This window comes from Pongo pygmaeus, chromosome 6 (genome assembly GCF_028885625.2).
Source record: "Pongo pygmaeus isolate AG05252 chromosome 6, NHGRI_mPonPyg2-v2.0_pri, whole genome shotgun sequence".
In the NCBI taxonomy this organism is placed as follows: Eukaryota; Metazoa; Chordata; class Mammalia; order Primates; family Hominidae; genus Pongo; species Pongo pygmaeus.
The window spans coordinates 9,482,545-9,505,104 of record NC_072379.2 but is presented as its reverse complement, the minus strand read 5'-3'; the positions used below and the strand labels follow the sequence as shown (position 1 = coordinate 9,505,104).

At 53.7% G+C, this 22,560-nt stretch overlaps 2 protein-coding genes and 1 long non-coding RNA gene across 6 annotated transcripts in view; 1 reads left to right on the top strand and 2 right to left on the bottom strand.

The window, feature by feature from the left end:
• Window positions 1-18,404, bottom strand: part of LOC129041094 (paired immunoglobulin-like type 2 receptor alpha) — a 49,826-nt gene extending 31,422 nt beyond the window's left edge. Inside the window, exons 1-8 of one of the 3 annotated variants that reach the window (XR_008503795.1) lie at window positions 18,319-18,404; window positions 12,969-13,323; window positions 11,523-11,674; window positions 10,802-11,191; window positions 10,348-10,542; window positions 2,732-2,765; window positions 2,238-2,507; window positions 1,883-2,099 (exon numbers count right to left, since the gene is read on the bottom strand). Coding sequence is in view for 2 of the 3 variants with exons in the window: in XM_054496293.1 (XP_054352268.1) it covers window positions 2,486-2,507; window positions 2,732-2,765; window positions 10,348-10,542; window positions 10,802-11,191; window positions 11,523-11,674; window positions 12,969-13,207 (1,032 nt within the window). In the remaining variant the exon portion in view is untranslated. The other 2 variants (XM_054496293.1, XM_063668165.1) reach the window with 2 other exon arrangements.
• Window positions 2,067-9,236, top strand: LOC129041098 (uncharacterized). The gene is made up of 3 exons (XR_008503796.1): window positions 2,067-2,125; window positions 7,795-7,898; window positions 9,148-9,236. It is a non-coding gene; the product is annotated as an uncharacterized LOC129041098 (long non-coding RNA).
• A 230-nt stretch (window positions 18,405-18,634) lies between the features above and the next one.
• On the bottom strand, window positions 18,635-22,351 carry PVRIG (PVR related immunoglobulin domain containing). 2 transcript variants are annotated; one of them, XM_054496301.1, is made up of 7 exons: window positions 22,252-22,351; window positions 20,904-21,075; window positions 19,853-20,114; window positions 19,417-19,767; window positions 19,208-19,334; window positions 19,061-19,121; window positions 18,635-18,958 (listed from the first exon to the last, which is right to left on the bottom strand). In XM_054496301.1, exons 3-7 carry the CDS (start codon window positions 19,968-19,970, stop codon window positions 18,635-18,637), a joined length of 981 nt encoding a protein of 326 aa, XP_054352276.1. In that variant the 5' UTR covers window positions 19,971-20,114; window positions 20,904-21,075; window positions 22,252-22,351. The 2 variants fall into 2 exon arrangements, with proteins under 2 accessions (XP_054352276.1, XP_054352275.1); XM_054496300.1 differs by lacking the exons at window positions 20,904-21,075; window positions 22,252-22,351 and having other exon boundaries at window positions 19,853-20,168.
• Window positions 22,352-22,560: the final 209 nt, after the last annotated feature.

Sequence of the window (22,560 nt, the reverse complement as noted above, 5' to 3'; positions counted from 1 at the left end):
ATTTTTTGAGACGGAGTCTCGCTCTGTCACCCAGGCTGGAGTGCAATGGTACAATCTCGGCTCACTGCAGCTTCCACTTCCTGAGTTCAAGTGATTCTCCTGCCTCAGCCTCCTGAGTAGCTGGGATTACAGGCACCTGCCACCATGCCCGGCTACTTTTTGTATTTTTAGTACAGATGGGGCTTTGCTATGTTGTTCAGGCTGGTCTTGACCTCCTGACCTTGTGATCTGCCTGCCTCGGCCTCCCAAAGTGCTGGGATTACAGGCGTGAGACACTGCACCTGGCCCAGCAGGTGCATTTTAAAAGAGCTTTTAACTTTCTGGACAATCCCAGGAGGTAGGCAGCATCTCTGTATGGTCCTCAATTTATAGAGAAAGAAACGGAGGCCGTGAGGGTGGTTCTGAGCCTAGCCTGAGGTCACATGGCCCATGAACGTCCACTGTGGCATCAGGTCTGAGCTTGGGGCCCGTGCGGCCAACCACTTCCCCATTCAGTGACATCAGCCGGCAGTCCTCTGGGCCTCTGTGACAACCACGCTTCCCTTTTCTGCGTGTCTTCCTTCTGCACAGGGAGGTGCTTGAGGGCTGGGGCACTGGCTGGTGTAGCTTTGGATCCTTGTCACCCAGTGCAGTGTGCCTGTCACCCAGGGCAGTTAGTGCTGACCAAATGTGTATGGAGAGGGTGGAGGCATCTTCAAGGAGTGGGGATCAGGCGACGATCATTTTCAGTAGAGAGGGGGTTTCACCATATTGGCCAGGTTTTTTGTTTTGTTTTGTCTTTTTTTTTTTGAGACAGGGTCTCTCTCTGTCACCCAGGCTGGAGTACAGTGGTGCAATCACAACTCACTGCAGCCTCAGTTGCCACCTGAGGGCTCAATTGATTCTCCCACCTCAGCCTCAAAATGTGCTGGGATTACAGACATGAGCCACTGTGCCTGGCCCAATCACGCCTTTATAATGAAGCCCATAAAAACCCAAAAGGGATGCAGAGAGCTTCTGGATAACTGAACTCATGGAGCTTCCTAGAGGGTGCAGTGCCTGGAGAAGACACGGAAGCTTTGCACCCCTTCCCCCAGGCCTCCCTCTGTGTATCTCTTATATCTGGCTGTTCATCACTATCCTTTGTAATATCCTATATCTTTATTTTGAGACAAGGTCTTGCTATGTTGCCCAGGTTGGTCTCAAACTCCTGTGCTGAAGTGAACCTCCCCCCTCAACCTCCCGAAGCACAGAGATTACAGGCATGAGCCATGGCGCCAGGCCCTATAATATCCTCTATAAGGGGACACATGTGAGTAAAGGGCTTCCCTGAGTTCTAGGTGCCATTTTAGAAAATTAATTGAACCCAAGGAGGGGATCATGGGAACCCCAATTTTTATAGCCCTGTGTCGGAAGCACAGGCACCACGTGAGCTTGCGACTGGCATCTGATGCGGGGGCAGCCTTGTGGAACTGAGCCCTCAACCCATGTGATCATAGGAAGCAGCCAATTTGCTGTACTAGCTGTGGCCAACACACCGTCTCTGACAGTGTTCCTGCCCCTGCCCATTCCTTAATGATTCCCTTTCAGCCAGGCACGGTGGCTCACACCTGTAATTGCAGCTATTTGGGAGACTGAGGCTGGAGGATTGCTTGAGCCCAGGAGTTTGAGACCAGCCTGGACAACTTGGCGAAACTCCAGTACCACTAAAAAATACAAACATTAGCTGAGTGTGGGGGTGCATGCCTGTAATCCCAACTACTTGGGAGGCTGAGGCACGAGAATGGCTTGAACCCAGGAGGCAGAGATTGCAGTGAGCAGAGATTGCGCCACTGCACTCCAGCCTGGGTGATGACAGAGTGAGGCTCTGTCTCAAAAAAAAAAAAAAAAAAGATTTCCCTTCTTAAACTTGCTTCCAACTGCTTTAAATCTGTGAGTGCCATCTGTTTCTAGCGGGGATGCTCCCTGCATCATGACTGGACGAAGGTACTGCAGAGCAGGAAGGGGCACTTGGCAGCCATGTGGGAGATGCACAGGGAAGTGGCAGCAGCGTTTCACGCTATTTATTCCCCAAAACCTTCTGCCATAGGAGAAGACAGCCACCATGCAGATTGGAAAATCTGGACGAGGAGAAAAGGGGTATACGGTAAGCAAAATAAATTGTATTTTTCCATCCTTGGGGAGGATAAAGGAACTCTTAGCACTGCTATAATGAACAGCCCCCAAATGCCAGTGGTTTAATTCAGTGGAGTTCAGACCTCATTCCTGTATCATTGCAGTGTGGATGCTCCTGGATGAAGGCTCTTGTAGGTAATTCTCCTCCAGTCGGTGATTCAGGGACCGAGCCTCCTTCTGCCTTGCGGTTTTGCCTTTTTAAAGGTCCTCAGGGTGCTCTCCATGTATCTTGCCAGTGGGGAACCAGTGTGGAGGACTCACAAGCGGGTCTCACATCACGTTCTCCAGGGCTAATACACATCCCTTCTCTCCACACTCTGTTGGTCAGAAGTCACTGCTTGGTGCCCTGCCATCTGCAGGAGGGGAAGTGTTTTTAGATGCAGGGCCAGGATTATTACAGGGAGGCAAGCAAGGCAGTTGCTTCAGAGATCAGATGTAAGTGGGTGGTGGCAAAAACTCAGGAGAATTTGTGGCAGGCTGGGCTTGTGGGGTTCTTAGCAGCACAGTCCCTGATTTCCAAACCCGTCACCTGCCCGCACCTGTACTCCCCATCCCCTTGGGGAGACCGAGCACTCACCTGGCTGGGGTTGTGGCTTTAGTCCGCTGCTGACCTGTAGGGGGACCAACAGTGAGTCAGGGTGGCATCCAGGTGATAGCAGTCTCCATCCCACCTTCTCTGCTGCGCCCTAGGCTGAGGCCCTCCTTAGAGGGACCAGAGCAGCAGAGCAGCTCTGCTCAAACCCGTCAGGAAGGGCCTGGGACTCAGCTGGCACCCTGAGGCTCCCCCCTCCGACCTGTTCTCCCTGTTGTCCACCACGTCACCTCCTGAAACCGCCCCCCCATCCCCCACAACCTTGATACCCTCCATTGGCTTCCTTCGCTCTTGAGCTCTCTGCTCAGCCCCTACCTGGCTCCCTCTACCGCTGAGCCCTCGCCCACCCATCTCTTCCTTCCCTTCCCTTCCCTTGACATAGGCACCCCCGCCTCTCCCTCCAGGTCCTCAGGGAGACCGCGCCTGTGGTTTCCTTCCGGGTGGCAGCTGTGTCTGCCCTCCAGCCTTGGGAGCCTTGTGCTTGGGACTCATGTTTGTGGCTGTTCAAATTCTGTTGCCACCACTAGACTTCCCCTCCCCTCTGGCTAGTCCCACCCTGAATCCTCTGCTGCCTCTCCCACTGTGCCCTGCCCCTCCCATCCTCGTGGCATCCCTGCAGTGTTTCCCAAGCACTGGGCTCCTGGTCCACAGACATCCCCTCCACCATCCAGCCTCCTCCCGGGAGGTCTCTGCGTCCACAGAGACACCCTCTGAACCCAGGCCTCACAGCACCCCTCAACTCCAGGGGCCTCCTTCCACTTCTACAGGTTTTTTGTTTTTTAATGTTAGGACTGGGAACTCTGAAATATTAACTGCTAGTATCATTTTCATGTTGCAACTTTCACTCCTTCCAGCGTAACACCTAAGGCGGGTGCGGTGGCTCACGAGGTGATAATCCCAGGATTGGGAGGCCAAGGTGGGCAGATCACCTGAGGTCAGGAGTTTGAGATCAGCCTGGACAACATGGTGAAAACCCGTCTCTACCAAAATTACAAAAATTAGCTGGGCGTGGTGGCATGTGCCTGTACTCCCAGCTACTCAGGAGGCTGATGCAGAAGAATTGCTTGACCCTGGGAGGTGGAGGTTGTAGTGAGCCAAGATCGCACCATTGCACTCCAGCCTGGGTGACAAAGCGAGACTCTGTCTAAAAAAAAAAAAACTACCTAGAATTTACCATCCTAACCATTGCTTAGTGTACAGTTTGGCAGTGTGAAGTGTATTCACATGGTTGTGAAACAGATCTCCAAAACATTTTCATCTTGTGAAACTGAAACTCAAAAGTTCTCTTTCTTTTTTTTGAGACAGAGTCTTGCTCTGTCACCCAGGCTGCTATGCAGTGACGTGATCTCAGCTCACTGCAACCTCCATCTCCTGGGTTCCAGTGATTCTCCTGCCTTAGGTTCCTGAGCAGATGGGATTACAGGTGCCCCCACCACACCCAGCTTATTTTTTGTATTTTTAGTAGAGACAGGGTTTCGCCATGTTGGCCAGACTGGGCTCGAACTCGAGGCCTCAAGTGATCCACCTACCTCAGCCTTCCAAGGCATGTTCCTCACAGGTGTGAGCCACCACACTGGGCCAGTAAAACTGAAATTCTATGTTCTTTAAATATTAACTCTCCATTCCCATCTCCTCCGTGCCCCTGACAACCACCTTTCTGCTTCCTGTTTCTAGGAATCTGGCTACTCCAGATACCATATAAGTGGAATCAGACAGTATTTATCTTTTTGTGACTAGCTTATTTCACTTAGCATAATGTCCTCAAGGCTCATTTATACTAGAGCATGTGTAAGAATTTCCTTCCCTTTAAAGGTTGAGGCCAAGCATAGTGGCTCACGCCTACAATTCTAGAACTTTGGGAGGCCGAGGCGGGTGGATCCCCTGAGGTCAGGAGTTCGAGACCAGCCTGGCCAACATGGTGAAACCTCGTCTCTACTAAAAATGCAAGAAGTAGCTGGGTGTTGTGGCACACACCTGTGATCCCAGCTACTTGGGAGGCTGAGCCAAGAGAATCGCTTGAACCCAGGAGGTGGAGGTTGCAGTGAACTGAGATTGCACTGCTGCACTCCAGCCTGGGTGACAAAGCAGGACTTTGTCTCAAAATAAATAACTAAATAAAAAAGATTCAATAATTTTGTTCAGAACTTTTTTTTTTTAATAGACAGGATCTTATACTGTCACCCAGGAAGGAGTGCAGTGGCACAATCATAGTTCACTACACCCTCAACCTCCTGGGCTCAGGTCATTCTCCCAACCTCAGCTTCCCGAGTAGCTTGGACTACAGACACCATATTTTGTTTGATGGACATTTCAGTTGATTCTACGTTTGGGGTATTTTGAGTAATGCTACTACAAACATCGGTGTGCAAACACCTCTTCCTGACCCTGCTTTCAATTCGTTGGATATATGCCCAGAGGTGAGATTGTTGGATCATATGGTAGTTCTACTTTTAATATTGTGGAGGCTAAGGCAACTCCATCTTGGAAGCTAATCTGCCATGGTGGCTTCTGATTAACCCCAGTTCTGGGAAGGCCTCTAAGATTTCCAGTTGATCTATCGTTCCTTGTGTAACAGCAGGTACGTATCATAAATCCTGCCCTGGAGTCAAACAGCCTTGATGTGATCATACTTCAACTGTGGAATACAAACCATCCTTCCCCTGTGGAATAAAAGCCACGGGTCTGGGGATAATGGTGCAAGGACCCACCATCTTGTCTCATCACCCTATGTTTTCTCCTGTATTTTCTTCTAGACACTGGACAGTTTTGGGTCTTACGTTGAAGTGTTTAATCCATTTTGAATTAATTTTTTTGGCAGAGATGCACCTTTATGTTTTGCATGTGAGTACCCAGCTTTCTCAAGAGCTTTCTCAACAATAGTTTGTTGAAGAAACTATTCTTCGTTGAGTGGTCATCTTGGCACCCTTGTTGAGGATCATTTGACTATCTATGTGAGGGTTTATTTGTGGGCTCTGTATTCTATTCCACTGGTCTATTTATGTCTTTTTTTTTTTTTTTTTTTTTTGAGACAGAGTTTCACTCTTGTTGCCCAGGCTGGAATGCAATGGCATGATCTTGGCTGACTGCAACCTCTGCCTCCCGGGTTCGAGTGATTCTCCTGCCTCAGCCTCCCGATTAGCTGGGATTACAGGCATGCACCACCACGCCCAGCTAATTTTGTATTTTTAGTAGAGATGGGGTTTCTCCATGTTGGTCAGGCCGGGCTTGAACTCCCAATCTCAGGTGATCCGCCCAGCTCAGCCTCCCAAAGTGCTGGGATTACAGGCATCAGCCACTGCACCTGGCCTATTTATGTCTTTATTTCAGTACCACACCATTTTGATTACCATAGTTTTTAATATATTTGGAAATCAGGGAATGCGTGTCCTCTAACTCTGTTCACCTTTCAAAAGATTATTTTGCTTTGTGGTAGTGCTTTCAGATTCCATTTGAATTTCAGGATGAATTTTTTCTTTGAGCAAAAAAAATGCCATTGGGGTTTTCATAGGATTTGCATTGTATCTGGAGTTTGTTGTTGGTGGCATGGACACCTTGACAATATTAATCCTTCCACTCCACGAACAAGAATGTCATCCACTTATTTGTGTCTTCTTTCATTTGTTCAGCAATGTTTTGTAGTTTCAGTGTACAAGTCTTTCACCTCCCTGGTTAGGTTTATTCCTAAAGATCTTACTTTATTTTTTGACATTATTGTAAATGGAATTATTTTCTTAATTTTCTTTTCAGATTGTTTATATTTAGTGCACAGAAATGCAATCCATTTTTGCTTGCATGTTAAATTGGTTTCCTGGAACTTTGCTGAATTCATTCATTCAACAAGTATTTTTGTGCAATACTTAGGATTTTCTATATATGAGATTTTGTCACCTGCAAACAGAGATGGTTTTGCTAGTTCCATTTCAAATTAGATGCTTTTTTATCCCTTGCCTAATTGCCTAATTGCTCTGGCTAGGACTTCAAATCTTTTTTTTTTTTTTTTTTTTTTTTTTTTTTTTTAAGTAGAGATGGGGTTTTGCCATGTTGGCCAGGGTGGTCTCAAAACTCATAGCCTCATGTCATCCACCTGCCTCGACTTCCAAAAGTGCTGGGATTACAGGTGTGAGCCACCATGCCCGGCCTGACTTCAAATCCTATGTTGAACAGAAGTAGTGAGATCGGGCATCCTTCTCTTGTTCCTGATCTTGGAGGCAAAGATTTCAGTCTTTCACCTAAAATGACTGACTTTCAGCCATGGGCCTTGCATGACTGGCCTTTATTTTGCTGCAGTACATTCCTTGTCTTCCTGGTTTTGGAGTGTGTTACCAGGAAAGGGTGTTCAGGCTGGGCACCGTGGCGCAGCCTGCAAGCCCAGCACTTTGGGAGGCCAAGGTGGGCGGATCACTTGAGGTCGGGAGTTCGAGACCAGCCTGGCCAATATAGTAAAACCACGTTTCTTCCAAAAATACAAAAATTAGCTGGGCGTAGTGGTGCACACCTGTAATCCTAGCTCCTCGAAAGGATGAGGGGGAAGAATCGCTTGAACCTGGGAGGCAGAAGTTGCAGTGAGCCAAGATGGCACCACTGCACTCCAGGCTGGGTAACAGAGCAAGGTTCCATCTCAAAAAAAAAAAAAAGGAAAGGGTGTTCAATCTTGTCCAATGTTTTTTCTGTATCAGTTGAGATGATCATGCGGGTTTTGTCCTTCATTCTGTTAATGGGGTGCACTACATTAATTTTCCTGTTTTGGGTGATACGTGCATTCCAGGACTATCTCCAACTTGGTCATGGCATACAGTCCTTTTAACATGCTGTGAAAGTTGGTTTGCTAGAATTTTGTTGAAGATTTTCCCATCAATATTTACCAGGCTTTTCATCTGTATTTTGTGTATTGTTTTTCTTGCAGGGTCTTTATCTGGCTTTCAGGTCATGGTGTTGCTGACCTCACAGAATGAACCTGGAAGTGTTCGCTCTGTCTTTGGTCATTATCTCACCCTACCTCTTGTTGAACCTCACTGACTTTTGATCCTTTGTAATCTACTATTTTGCAGATTCTCCAAGCTTCCTGCTGACCCCCTTGCTCTCCATTCCTGCTGTCTCACTAGTTCCTTGACCTTCTGTGATCTCCTGATCTGATTTTCTGCTGGAATCACAGGTGTGAGCCACCGTACCCGGCAAAAATTTTTTTATATAGTTAAATTTATCAATATTTTAATATATGGCTCCTGGGTTTGGTGGTCATACTGACTGTCTCCACTCTATGGTTATAAAATAATCTCACGTGCTTCCATGAGGAAGTTGAGGCACACAACCTTTGTACCCGCGAGCCTGTTTCCCTGGCGAGGGTGTGAGGCCAGGATCTGACTGCAGGCAGCCCCGACTCCATGCTCCTTCCCTCTGTGCTTTCATAGCTGATAGGGCGAATCTCCTTTCACTGAAGACTTTCTTTTTTACTTTTTATAGATGGAGTCTCACTCTGTCACCCAGGCTAGAGTGCAGTGTCACCATCTCGGCTCACTGCAGCTTCCGCCTCCTGGGTTCAAGCAATTCTCCTGCCTCAGCTTCCTGAGTAGCTTGGACTACAGGTGTCGGCCACCATGCCCGGCTAATTTTTTGTGTTTTTAATTGAGATGGGGTTTCACCATTTTGGCCAGGCTGGTCTTGAACGCCTGACCTCAGGTGATCCACCCGCCTTGGCCTCCCAAGGTGCTGGGATTATAGGCATTAGCCACCATGCCTGGCCTGAAGACTTTCTTGATGGTAACTTACTGTCAGGTTTGGAGAATAAAATTGAGGTAGAACTCATTGCTGCCTGGAGCCTTGTCCTCTCTTTTGAACTGGAAATGTGTACATCCAAGTTTCCAATGGACAACTCTGCTGAGATGCCACACATGGATCTCCCGTATAACAGATTCCAAACTGGCCGGGTGCGGTGGCTCAAGCCTGTAATCCCAGGACTCTGGAAGGCCGAGGCAGGCGGATCACGAGGTCAGGAGATCGAGACCATCCTGGCTAACACAGTGAAACCCCGTCTCTACTAAAAATACAAAAAATTAGCCAGGTGTGGTGGTGGGCGCCTGTAGTCCTAGCTACTCAGGAGGCTGAGGTGGGAGAATGGCTTGAACCCAGGAGGGGGAGCTTGCAGTGAGCCGAGATTGTGCCACTGCACTCCAGCCTGGGCGACAGAACAAAACTCTGTCTCAAAAACAAAACAAAAAAACAGATTCCAAACTAAATGAGGCATCGTTCCCCTCCAAATATAGTCTCCTCCTCTATTGTCTACTGTAGTTGGTGGTTTCATCATAGCCCCATGCACCCAGGTGGAAACGGGTGCTTCTTCCTGCTCCCTTGCCCCTACATCAATCTAACAATCTCATTGGTTTTTATTACTTAATCTTTTCTAGGATCTGGCCCTTTCCCTCTCTCCACCTCACTCCTGCACTGCACTGACCCAGCCTGGCCCACCTCTGGCCACTCCTCCACAGACTGAGGTCTCTCATGGGGAACTGAGGTCACCCTTTGCTGCCTCACGCTGCCTCTGGGATCAGAGGCTCTTGGATGTGATTTCCAAGGTCATCTCCTCTCCTCTCCTGCCTCCTCCACCAGCACCAAGCTTCCTACAGCTCCTGGAATGGTTTCCTTCACCCACAAGGAAAGTGAGTGACCTCTACACAACCCTCACCTCTTACCAGGCTAATTCTTTTCTTTTGTGAGACATCTGCAGATGCCACCTCCTCTGGGAAGTCCTCCTGATTACCTCTCTCTCCTCCCACCCTTGTTTAGCGATACCATAGTTCTTTCTCAATGAAGCAATTAGTCCTTGAGGCAACTGACAACTCCACACCCCCAGTTCCCTGAGAGCAGAGCCTATGCTTTATCTACTTTGCTTCTCCAGTTTCAAGCCAGGCCGTGGCAGGTGGGCAGTCAGCCAGTGCCTGCTGAGCTCAGCCCAATTCTGGTCCCTTCTCCTCTCTCTGTCCTTTTCCCAGGGCAGACCCTCCCCTCCCCAGGAACCTTCAGGGGAGTGTGGATGATTGATGACTGAGAGAGAAGTTGGGGGGATCCAGCTGTGTGGAGAGGGCTGGGGGCTCTCTCTTTTTTTTTTTTTTTTTTTTTTTGAGACACAGTCTTGTTCTGTCACCAGTCTGGAGTGCAGTGGCGCGATCTTGACTCACTGCAACCTCTGCCTCCCAGGTTCAAGCGATTCTCCTGCCTCAGCCTCCTGAGTAGCTGGGACTACAAGCGTGTGCTACCATGCCCAGCTAATTTTTGTATTTTTAGTAGAGATGGGGTGTCACCATGTTGGCCAGGATGGTCTTGATCTCTTGGCCTTGTGATCCACTTGCCTTGGCCTCCCAAAGTGCCGGGATTACAGGCATGAGCCGCCGCGCCCAGGCTGGGGGTTCTCACACGTGACCTTGCACCACCCCACTGCAGGAGGCCCCTGAGATGCGGACGCCCCAGCACAGGCCACAGAGTCGGCCTTGGTGGGCTTAAGGGGAGCCAGCAGGGTCTGCATATTTCTGAAGTCCCTTAGCTGCAGGTGGGCTCTGAGAAACCCCCAGCTGGGAAGCTTGAGAAGACAGTGTGTTCTGGGCACTTACCTTTCCTTCTCCTCCATCTGAGGAGGCACAGCAGTCCCAAAATGACAGTTTTGAGCACAGCGACAGCCAATGCCACCCTGATGGCAGTGTCCAGACTTAGGTGCCATGATTCTGAGTGCCCTTTGCCTTCTGTGACCCTGAGGCCGGCTGTGGTGGTTGTGCTGCTGGGCCTCCAGGTGGTGGTGGTTGTGACAGCTGGGAAGAGATGAGGAATGAGCAGACCCTCTTCTGGGGGTGTGGGGCGTCTGGGTGAAAGGCATGGTGTGCTGCTTTCTAGATTAGGGGACATTCAGGATGAGCAAGCTGCTCTCAGAAGCCCACACAGGGAAGGGGTAGCAAGGTGAAATGCTAACAGCTCTCAATCCAGACCACTGGGTTTAAATGTGAAGACATCAGTGGTCACCAAAACCCTCACTGCAGTGGGCAAGGCAGGTGACAGGGCAGCTGGACTCACCCTGGGTGATGGTGAGTTTGGTCCCCTCGATGGACTGCCACTGCTGCCTCCCTGATCCCGGTGTGTCCAGCTCGACTCGGCAGAAATACACAGACTGGTCCTCCTTCTGCAGGTTCGAGATCCTGAGGAAGCCGCTCTTCTGACCCTCTGTCCAGTTCAGAAAGAGCCGGTTCGCGTAATCCTTGTGAATGGAAGGCGGCCTTGTGCGGTAGAAGAACTGCCCGTGGAAATGGCCCCGTCTCCAGGATATTTTCATGTTGGAAGCTGTGGCTAACTCTGAGGGGTGATAGAAGGAGAAGGGGATTTCCACGTAGCCACCCATGGGGGCTGAGAGGTGTTTTGGTTGAGTGACCCCATAGGGAAGGCTTGGACCAGATCCTGCAGAGCCACCTAGAGGAGGGAGGGAGGGAGGGAAGGAGTGGGGGAGAGACCTTGAAGCCACCGCAAGATTCAAAGAGGGTGACCCCAGACCCTCCCGCACCTTCACCCACAGGCAGTCGTGTGACAGGTGGCTGGACTGACCTCTGGCCTGGGTCTCTCACTCTTCAGGCATGGAGGAGGGTGGAGGGGGAGGAGATGGGGGCACCCACCCCTATGGGACCTGCCCTTGTTTGCTAGAGGTGGGAGCCTGGCCCCTACCCCAGATGTTCTGCCTTTGTCTTGGGTTGACCCCTCCTGTGGTTTGGGCAGAGACCATACCTGGGCGGTCCTGGGTACTCACCAGGCTGCAGAAATGCTAGCGGCAGCAGCAGGAGCAGCAGGGGCAGCAGCAGGGGCTGACCCATGGCCTTGTTCTTCTCCAGGGGACGGGGAGACCAGCAGAGCCATCCAGGCAGGAGAGGGGCCCTGTGGAGGGGCTGCCTGAGGGCTGAGGTGAGTGGGGAGAGCCAGGGTCAGGCTCCCCAGAGGGCTGTGGGGGCCGGGGGCCTTCCCCAAATGAGTGTACCTCCAGGGTGACCAGCACTTCCTTTATCCATCTGGCTTCTTATTGCAAAAGGGACTTAGATGTCTTTTTATCCCTTGCTTAATTGCTCCGGCTAGGACTTCAAATCCTTTTTTTTTTTTTTTTTAGTAGAGATGGGGTTTGCCATGTTGGCCAGGGTGGTCTCAAACTCATAGCCTCAAGTAATCTGCCTGCCTCGGCCTCCAAAATTGCGAGGATTACAGGCGTGAGCCACTGTGCCCGGCCTGACTTCAAATCCTATGTTGAATAGAAGTAGTGAGATCGGGCATCCTTCTCTTGTTCCTGATCTTGGAGACAAAGATTTCAGTCTTTCACCTAAAATGACTGAAAGACTTTCAGCCGTGGGCCTTGCATGACTGGCCTTTATTTTGTTGCAGTACATTCCTTCTCTTCCTGGTTTGTGGAGTGTTTTACCAGGAAAGGGTGTTCAGGCTGGGCATGGTGGCTCAAGTCACACAAGTGTCAAGTCACACAAAAGTGTCAAATCAGCCCTGCCCAAGGGCCCCAGTGCCCGTCTTCCTGCTGAGGGGCCGGGTCTGACCTTGAGGGGCTGGGCCCCTCCCACCTGGATCCCTGCAGACCCCACTGCACTCAGCCTCACTTCTCATCCCTTTCTCTGCCCAAGGCCAGCGCAGGCTCTTTCAGGGAGAGGAAAGGCGGGCCTGAGTCTGTGCTCTGCTGCGCCCCAGATTCAGTCCTCAGAGAGGAGAAGGAGGAAGCCAGTGGAGGTCACAGGCGCTTAGCCCCCAGCCCAAGCACCAGAGCCCCCAGCTTGTCCTCTGTCCCTCTCCCTGCCTGGCAGGGGCCCCCATGCAGTCCCCAGGCACCACCAAGACCCAGCTGGCCTCTTCCCACCCCAGGCCCGCTCCCTTGGTGCAGGGACCACAATCTTGCTCAAGGGGTGAGGGGGCTCACGGTCCCCTACACAGAGACTGGTCCCTCTCGAGGCCACCCCTTGACCCCCAGACATGAGACTGGATCTGCAGGGTCCCCTCTGACCTCCCCGCCCTACACAGGAGGGGACAGAGCTCGGAGAAGCCCTGTCCCAAGCCACATGACTTGCAGTGGCAGTTCCAGGACTGGAGCCCCTTCTACCTGGATCTCTGGGCCTCAACTTCTGAGTGCAGGAACTCAGGGATAGGGGAGACCCAGGAGGTTGTTCCCTCATACAGCCCCTCAGGTCATTCCCTCCACATACCTGAGTCTCTGGCTGAACCAGAAGGTTCCTTGGTGCCAGGGCAGCTGGACTCACCCTGGGTGATGGTGAGGTGGGTCCCCTTGATGGACTGCCACGACAGCCTCCCTGATCTGTGTGTCCAGCTGGACTTGGCAGAAGTACACAGACTGGTCCTCCTTCCACAGGTTCGAGATCCTGAGGAAGCCTCCCCGAGGAAGTGAAGGCTCAGAGCAAGTGGGCACCCCGCACAAAGTCCTGGGCCCATCTTTAACAGGGGATCTGCTGGCCTTTGCCCGGGGGTGGTCACTGGAGCTTTGGTGACCCACAGGGCTCCCTCCGTAGGAGGCTCTGCCCACCCTCTCCAGGGTAAGATGGCATCATCTGAGGGGTTGTGGGGACATGAAGGCAGGATTTCACCAGAGGAAGTGATATCAATCTTCTTGAGACAGAAGCAGATAGGGACGGGCCTCCCTTCTCTTCTCAGTCTCTTCCCTGGTTCCAGTAGGCTCCTCTGTGCTTCCCAGGGCCAGTCAGGCTGGCCCACCCTCCCTCCTTTCACAGGCCTGAGGAAACAGGCTCCCCATGCTCAGGAAACCCCTCCATCTGAGCCAGGCCCTACACACCTCATTCTGCTTGTTCAACCCACAGGGAAACTGAGGCACAGGGGCTTTGGACTAAACTGGTCCCACCTGCAAAGGTGGGCTGAAGAGAGGACAAGGGACCCCCTGGCTGTTTGGGCAAGGCCTCAAGAGGGTGGCCCACCCTGCCTGAGGACTGTTTTTTTTTTGTTTGTTTTTTTGAGATGGATTCTCGCTGTGTTGCCCAGGCTGGAGTGCAATGGTGTGATCTTGGCTCACGGTAACCTCTGCTTCCTGGGTTCAAGTAATTCTCCTGCCTCAGCCTTCCAAGTAGCTGGGAATTACAGGCGCGCGCCACCACGCCCAGCTAATTTTTGTATTTTTAGTAGAGACGGGGTTTCACCATGTTGGCCAGGCTGGTCTCAAACTCCTGGCCTCAAGTATCTGCCCACCTCAGCCTCCCAAAGTGCTGGGATTACAGGCGTGGGATACAACACCCAGCCACTGAGGACTGACTCTTCGTTCCATTCCTGCCTTGCCCGTGGGCCGTGGGACCCAGCTAGAAGGTCACCTGCTTACCAGGCTGCCCGAGGAGGGGGCCACATAGAACTTTTAGCCAACAGCCTCTGGGTAGCTCTGGAGGGTACATACTCCCCAGGGGCCTCAGGCCCGGTACCGCCACGTGCGTTCTCCTTAGATTCAAGGTGCATGTTTATGTCACTTTCCGGGCCCTGGACCCAGCTGAACCCCCATGGGAGATTCCTTTTGTGTCAGGATTTCTGCTCTGGAATGGTATGAGGCCTCCCGGGTGGTTCATCCTCCCTCCCCAAACAGCAGTGACAGGGCCTGGGGCTAAGCCTGGGGCTCTGGCTCTCTTTCAGAGGGGGATTTTGGGAGGCGCCAGCCCTGGAGGAGGGCATGATTCCAACATGGGCAGCGCCTAAATCCAGCCCGTTAGCCCAGCAGGTGGCCATGGGAGAGGCACGGGATGCAGTGTTCAGGAGCAGAGGCAGGGAGGGGGCCAGGACCCTGCACATTTTGAGAATGGCTGCTTGTATGTCCCCACCTTCCCCCAACAACTATCCTCCTTCTCTCACCGGCCACATCTATCCCTGCCCCGGCCCCTTGCCCCTCCTTGGCACCCACCCTGTTCCTGCTATCCCCCTGAGACCAGGCATGAGGCACAGATGTCTGCTCACTGCCTCCCTTCACGGTACTGGAGTCCTAGCCAGCGTGCTCTGCCCGAAGGGAAATACAAGTGCTCTGTGTCTTCTTCAATTCTGTATTGATCTATCTGGCCTCCACCCATCACAGGGCCCATATTATCTACAGTTCCTGCATTCTTGGCCTTTTTTTAGTGGGGGACATGGTCTCGCTCTGCCTGTAGGTGGGACTATAGGCACGCACCACAGTTCCCCTCTAATTTTCTTCTTTTTTGCAGAGACGTGGTGTCACTATGTTACCCAGGCTGGCCTCAATCTTCCAGGCTCAAGGCATCCTCCCAGTGTGCTGGAATTACAGACATGAGCCACAGGGCTGAGCCCCTTGTACATTGCCAATGCTCTGGCATCTGGTGCCTCACTGACTAGGGAGAGACCCCCTCCCAGGCGTACCCGACTGTAAAATTTTTACATCAACTTATTAAATCAGCTGGTCAATTTTGCCTAGAGCCATGCTGAAATTTTGATTAAGAAGCTCTTATTCAGGCGGGGCACAGTGGCTCAAGTCTGTAATCTCAGCACTTTGGGAGGCCAAGGTGGGCGGATCACCTGAGGTCAGGAGTTCGAGACTAGCCCAGCCAACATGGTGAAACCCCCATCTCTACTTAAAAAAAAAAAAAAAATACAAAAATTAGTGGACACGATGGTGCACATCCGTAGTCCCAGCTACTCGGGAGGCTGACGCAGGAGAATCACTAGAACCCGGGAGGTGGAGGTTGCAGTAAGCCAAGATTGTGCCAATGCACCCCAGCCTGGGTGACAGAGCAAGAGTCCGTCTCAAAAAAAAAAAAAAATCAATTTGGGGATATTGACCTGTTAACAGTGAGCCTTAGCCAGGCACAGTGGCTCATACCTGTCATCCCAGCACTTTGGGAGGCCAAGACAGGCAGATCACTTGAGCCCAAAGTTTGAGACCAGCCTGGGCAACATAAAGAAACCTCATCTCTACCAAAAAAAAAAAAAAATTACAAAAATTAGCCAGGTAGGGTGGCACGTGCCTGTGGTCCCAGCTACTTGAGAGCCTGAGGTGGGAGGACCGTTTGAGCCCAGGAGGTTGAGAGTGCAGTGAGCTGATATCCCACCACTGCACAGCCCGGATGACAGAGTGAGACCTTGTCCCAAAACACCACCACCAGGCCAGGCACAGTAGCTCATGCCTGTAATCCCAGCACTTTGGGAGGCTGAGGCGGGCAGATCACGAGGTCAGGAGATAGAGACCATCCTGGCCAACATGGTGAAACCCTGTCTCTACTAGAAATACAAAAAATAGCTGGGCATGGTGGTGGGCGCCTGTAGTCCCAGCTACTCGGGAGGCTGAGGCAGGAGAATCGCTTGAAACCGGAAGGCAGAGGTTGCAGTGAGCTGAGATCGCGCCACTGCACTCCAGTCTGGTGACAGAACAAGACTCATCTCAAAAAAAAAAAAAAAAAAAACCCCACCACCAAAAAAACAGTAAGCCTTGTGATATATGAATGTGGTGTATCTTGCCCTTGATTTAGGCCCTGACACTCAGGCCCTTCAGGCATGATCTGGCCTGGCCCCCAAGCAGTGTCAGCCACAGCACCTGGTGTAGATGTGAGGCTGCTCACGGAGCACCCTCATCAGCCAGCTGCGCCTCCACCCACCGGGTTCACGCTTGTCCAGGCCTGCCTCCTGCTCTCCTTCCCCAAGAACTCCTCTTCCTCCCAGCCCTGTGCCCCTTGGGCAGGTTATGGCACTGCTTTGCACCTCAGGCTCCATATCTGTCAAATGGACTTCCTGAAAATACCCACCTCATGACTTGTAAGATAAGACCATCCAGGAAGAGTTGCTCAGGCCTTGGGAGCCTCCTGGTTTACAATCTTCACATCCCCGCAGGCCTCCTCACCCTTCTCATGTACCCGATGCGCAACGTGAGCCACATGGGCGCCACACGGCCAGGGAGGGACCCCCAGGATTCAAACCCAGGTCCACTCAAAGCTAAAACCTTACTTTGGGCCATGGGTGCTGGGGGCTTGTCATGGACGCCTGGGGCCACTGGAGGGGAAGCAGGTGCTGCTGCTGGGCTGATTCAGCTCTTCCTTTGGAGCACATCAGCATCCTCAGGCCTCAATTTCCATGCACACTGAGCCAACAGCACCCTGGTCTCTGGGTCTGAGGCCTAACCATGCCCCACAGCACAGTGCACCATGCACTCTCAGGGCGTCCTTTGTCACTGCCGCTGGCTCTGACACTTGAGGCTGGGCAGCACGGAGCAGGCCGGATGTGAGGAGACTTTCTGGGTCCCAAGGTGTTTGGCTCCGAGTCCCGCAGGGACCAGGCTGGGCTGCAGCCTCCTAAGCTTATGGAAGCCAGGATCAGGCCAGGGGACTCTTCCTCCACTGTGTGATGGGCAAGTGGCCCTGGCGGGGGGTCCCGCAGAGCTCCCCCTTTGTCTGCTTCTTAGAGAAACCGAACTTTCTGGAGATCCCCTTCAGGCATCCCCTGAGACCTTACAAGCCTCACTGTTCACACCCCTGTCCCGGGTCCAAGGTCCTCCTTCCCTCCCTGTCATCTTCCTCCCGGCGCTGCCTTCCTGACCCTCCTTGGGGACCTCTGCAGCACCCCTTCCCCTCTTCCTTGAGCCCCCAGCCCTGGAGGAATTGCTGAGCTGCCTAGGCCAGTGCTGAGGGCTTCTGGGAGGAGCATGACGACCACCAGCTGAGGAAGACAGGCCCGACGACCTGCAACCACCCTCTTCCCAGCATAGTGCAGAGCTGGGGGCTGGATGGGGCTGAATCCTGGCAAGGCCACATCTGGGCCTGCCTGGGGCAGTGCACTGGGCTGCAGAGGGTAGTGCAGGTGGACGCAGCCTTTGGGCAGGCCGTCCCTGAGCCGGATGTAGGGTGTGGTTCCTGATTGGCAGCTGGCACTTCCTGGGATGTCCCCCATGCAGTCCCAGGGAGGGGCTGAGGGACAGGTGCCCTTCCTCCCCGGGAGTACTCACCCCAGCTGGGGGAGCAGTCTCAGCCTGGCTCCAGAACAACACTGCCTGCCACATTCCTGGGAAGTCTCGAAGCCCAGACCCTCTCACTCACACAGTCTCGTGCGGCAAAGGCCCCATCAGGCCCAGGCTGTGAGGCCCACAAGCAGAAGGGCCGGCTCTGGATGGAACATTTTGTGGGGAGGCCCCCGTGTCTGTGAAGGCCTCTGCCTGCCCCGAGAGGAGGTGGGAGAAGTGACTGAGGGAAGATTTCAGGCGAGTCCTCCTACTTTCCAGCCCTTCCTGATGCCAGCTGTGGAAGGAGGGCATCAGGACCCTAGCCCAGGCCACAGCAGGGAGCCCGGCAGAGGGACGCCAGGTCAAATCACAGGGACTTTTCTCAGGCTGAAGCCCCAGGAACCCTTGCTGCTGTCCTAGGACATGGTGGGATTGGAGCAGGGACCATCCCGCTGGGATCCCCCAATCCTATCTAGGCAGCCACAGGTGTCCCTCAGGAAGCTCCCCCAACCCCCCGCCACCCCAAGAGGCCAGGACAGATCTCTAAGATTGGGACACTGCCCTCTCCCTGGGCCAAACCCAGCCCAGCAAGGAGGCCCCAACCCACTCTGGTTCTCACCTGGCTTCTGCCTCCCAGGGGTGGAGACTTCCTCCCCATTCTCTTCACCCCCAAAGAAGCACAGCCAAGGCCCATGTCAGAGGAACTGTGTTGCTGACATAGTCACAGCAGGAAACGACTGGAATGGGGTACTGTCACTCACACACTCACACCTGTGCCCACACACACCCACACATGCACACACACAGACCACATCCGCAGCAGGTGGGCCTGGCCAGGCACCTGTGGGACACTTATTGGAGGCCCAAGAATAACGTAAAGGGGTGGCACCCAGGAGGCCTGGGAAGGGGAAAGCCCAGTGGCCTCATGGTCTCTCTCATCGAACTCCTAAGCGTCCTTCCATGGCCCTGGGCCCCCGGGGGTCAGGGAAAAGAGTGAGGCCGGGACCAGTGCGGGGAGGCCTCTCCCCAGCCTGAGCGTAGAGTCCATTCTCAACAGAGACAAAGCTGCCACGTGCAGGGACGGGTGTGGAGGCCCAGGCGGCAGGGCCCTGGGGCCGGTGTGCGGCGTGGGTGGGGAGTGACGCCCACCAGGACGGCCCCCCGTGGGGGTGAGCTGTGTCCAAAGTAGCTGGGCAGCAGCTGGTGTTGATAGTGGCATAAGGGACGTGGAGAGCAGCCTGGGAGGCCTGGCTGGGTGCCTGCGCGGGGAAAGGAGGATCAAGTGAGTCTGCACAGCTTGGGCCCAGCCCTGGCCCCCCGTATCCCTGCCACCTCGTCCCCAAAGCAGCCCCCCTCCTCACCCATGCTCGTGCTCTCAGTGCCTGGGAGCTGGTGTGGGATGGCTGGAGCCTAGGGGCAGGGCTGGGAGAGAGCAAGGATGGTCAGAGCTCTGCAGGGCATGTGGCCAGCCCAGTGTCAGGGGGACGTGGACAGGACCCAGGTCTCACCGGTGCTTCTGTCGGTGCAGCAGATGAAGGAGGTAGCCACAGCCAAAGAGAAGGACTCCTGAGACCCCCAAGATCCCGGCCAAGTCTGCCCGCAGAATGGGGGCAGGAGTCGGTGGAGCAGAGAGCCCTGGGCACAGAGGCAAGAATCAGATGGGTGGCCAGTTCCCGAGCCCCTCCCTGCCTTCCTGGATCCCTCGCCCCAGCCCCACCTGGGTCTGAGCTGGGCGGAAGGCTCCCACAGGCCTCCCAGGAGCCCTCAGGGAAGGATGCAAACTTGCAGCAGAAGGTGGTGTTGGTGCAGGGGCTATTGGCCCCAGAGACTTCCAGGGCGAGAGAGACGCTGCTCCGGGTTTCCCAGCGGGCCTGGCGAGCAGGGGCCCATTGCCGGATGCAAGTTCTCGGTGCAACACAGCCAGCGTGGTCCCCCCAGCACCATCGGGGCCCCCCCCAGCTCACAGTCACCAGGGAGATGGAGCCAGACCCCAGGAACCCACAACGGACAGTGAAGGACGAGAGCTCAGTGGCCTCCATCCGAACTGGCACCCACACCTCTGGGGTCCCTGTGGAACAGCAGTAAGGTAGGTGGGCTGTTGTCCTACATCACCCTCCCTGCAGCCCCTGCCCCTCTCTGGTGCTGGCACTCACCCGCAGTGACACACAGGGTCAGCAGCACCCAGGGCAGGGCCAGGGTCCGGCGCCCCACGGCCCCCTTCAGTCCGGGTTCTGGGGGCTGCAGGGCCAGCACCTGTGCCTCTGTTCTCATCACAGGAAGTCTTCATGTTGTCAGCAGCCAAACAGCCACTTCCTTCTCTCCTCTCACACCTTCCCCAGAGGTGGTGAACACAAGGTGGCTGATTCCCTTCTTAAAGTGACAGTGAGGGCCCGCTCAGTCCCCAAGGCTGTGCTTCTGGGTAACAAGGCAGGGCGACACAGGTGGGTGAGAACCCAGCCCTGGCTAGGCCTGGGGAGGCCAGGGGAGGGGCAGAGAAGCTGCCAGGGGCTAGAAGGACTCCACTTCCCTGGACAGCAAGCGGTGCCGGGCTTCCCTAGGAAAGGGCTCTGTCCCACCCCTCACCCAGCTAAGGAATCTGGGAGGAGAAAGCCCCTGGGAGTGGGAAGCCAGCAGGGAGGACCTGAGAGCCAGCCCAGCGTGCATGACCCGCCACCAATCTGATGTGGGTCCCACGCTTAAACCTGCAACCCAGGCCTCCCCCACAACCCCCAGCCTGGCTCGCCCACTGCCCACTCATACCTCCTGATCTACCCTGAACGCACCCCATACTGGGCTCTGCCCCAGGTGCTGTCTCCCTTGTCATAGGTGATGGCAACTGGCTTCTGGCTGCTCGGGCCCAAAGCACAACCACCAGTGCCTCTTCCCTTTCACCTCCAATGCACCAGGAAATCCTGTTGGCTTCCTACCCTGACCAAAGGACCACTTCTTCCCAACATCCCCCCACAACCCCCAGCCCCTGCTACCTTCTGACTCCAGACCTAATATTCTCCTGCCTGGAAGAGCAGGAACAATGGAGAATTGGCCTGGCTAGTTTCAGTTCTCACCGCAGTGGCCAGAGTGACCCTTTCGAACCCAAGTCAGGCAGGCCACTGCCCTTCTTGACTCTCACAGCCCATGACACCCAGAGCCGATGCCTCAAGGGCCATCCATGTCCTGCCATCCCCACTTCCCCTGCCCTCCTACCTCAAGTGCATACTTCTGAGTTGAGTTAAAAGCAGCAAGATTTGGAGGTGACCGGGAGGAAACGGGCTGGCCCTTGCTGTGAGGTGTGCACAGACAGGGAATGAGAGGCCAGCACTTTAGGATGAGTCCAGGAGTTCAAGACCAGCCTGGGCAACATGGTGAGACCCTATCTCTACCAAAAAAAAAAAAGAAAGAAAGAAAGAAAAATTAGCCAGGAGTGGTGGCAGGCACCTGTAGTTTCAACTATTTGGGAGGCTGAGGTTGAAGGATCGCTTAAGCCCAGGAGGCAGAAGTTGCAGTGAACCGTGATTACACCACTGCACTCCAGTCTGGGTGACAGAGTGAGACCCTGTCTTGATAAATAAATGTTGCTCTGAATTGCTTCACTGCTTATGTCACTTCGAGGATGCAAACCTACCAGAATGCTGCTAGGCAGCAACAGGTGACCCTTTCCAGGGATCAGTTTGCTTTGTGTGCTGTGAGCCAGAATCCAGGGTCCAGTGAGAGCCCAGGGTGCTGTCTTAAGGTTGATCTCATCCACGGTGTGGTAAGGACTGAAGAGACAGCCCTGTCCCAAGTCACCTCTCTGGGTCCTGGTTTGCCCCTGTGTCAAAGACTCATCATGTCTGCTTAATCCTGTGGTGCTGGCTGGATGTGGTGGCTCATGACTATAATCCCAGCACTTTGGGAGGCTGAGGTGGGTGGATCACTTGAGCCTAGGAGTTTGAGACCAGCCTGGGCAACATAGTGAGACCCTGCCTTTACAAAAAATAAACATTAGCTGGGTGTGGTGGCTTTCGCCTGTAGTCCCAGTTACTCAGGAGGCTGAGGCGGAAGGATCACTTGAGCCTGGGAGGTGGAGGCTGCAGTGAGCCAAGATCACGCCATTACACTCCAGCCTGGGTAAGAGTGAGACCCTATCTCAAAAAAAAAAAAAAAAAAAATTAAAAATTAAAAAAATACAAAATAAAAATCCTGTGGTGTTTGACACAAAACAATTTGGTCTCCGGGGCAAACTCTGTCCCCTCATTCACACCCTGCAGCCCATAGTGGCCTTCATGGTGCCTATGCCTGCAGCCAGTCACCCATGGCTCCCAACACTCTCTTCACCCTTTGCCCTTCGCCCAGGCTACCTGTACTGATCTCCACACCTGCCTCAGACCTGCTTTTACTGCTTTCTCCACTACCGTCCCCCAGGCAGGGTGTAAGACTGGTGCAGAGGGGACCTACCTCAGGTGGCCTGGCCAGCGTAGCTGCAAAGCACCTAGAGCACATGAGGCTGCTGCACATCTACCTCCCTAGTCCGGAAGACCCTTGCCTCCCACTGAAAGAAACCAAAATATTTAACCTCAGAATAGGTGTCTTTGCCATATTTTGGGACGGTTGCCCAGAGGGCCTGTAGGCAGCTGTGGGCCTGCAACATGGTCTTCAGTCAGGGAAATCCGCCTCTGCAGAGGAGACAGTGGAGTAGACAGTGGATGCACACAGCCTTTCTCTGCAGTCCCCGTGTCTGGATCTAGGAAAGACAAACTGAGAGGCGGACCCCTTTAAGGGTCTGAAGGACTTGCTTACCACAGGCTCCGCAGAGCACCAGCTGTGAGGTGTCACCTGCAGAACAAGACCTTTGCTAGCCAAATCTGTCCTCTCTCCTTCCCCT

What these genes read in the sequence shown, in the direction of transcription:
- PVRIG (XM_054496301.1), bottom strand. Translation starts at nt 19,970, where the DNA reads ATGAGAACAGAGGCACAGGTGCTGGCCCTGCAGCCCCCAGAACCCGGA. An exon ending in CTGCACCGACAGAAGCACCG is followed by an intron (nt 19,122 to 19,207) that starts GTGAGACCTGGG and finishes GCTCTCTCCCAG; the next exon opens with CCCTGCCCCTAGGCTCCAGC. An exon ending in CACTGAGAGCACGAGCATGG is followed by an intron (nt 18,959 to 19,060) that starts GTGAGGAGGGGG and finishes TTCCCCGCGCAG; the next exon opens with GCACCCAGCCAGGCCTCCCA.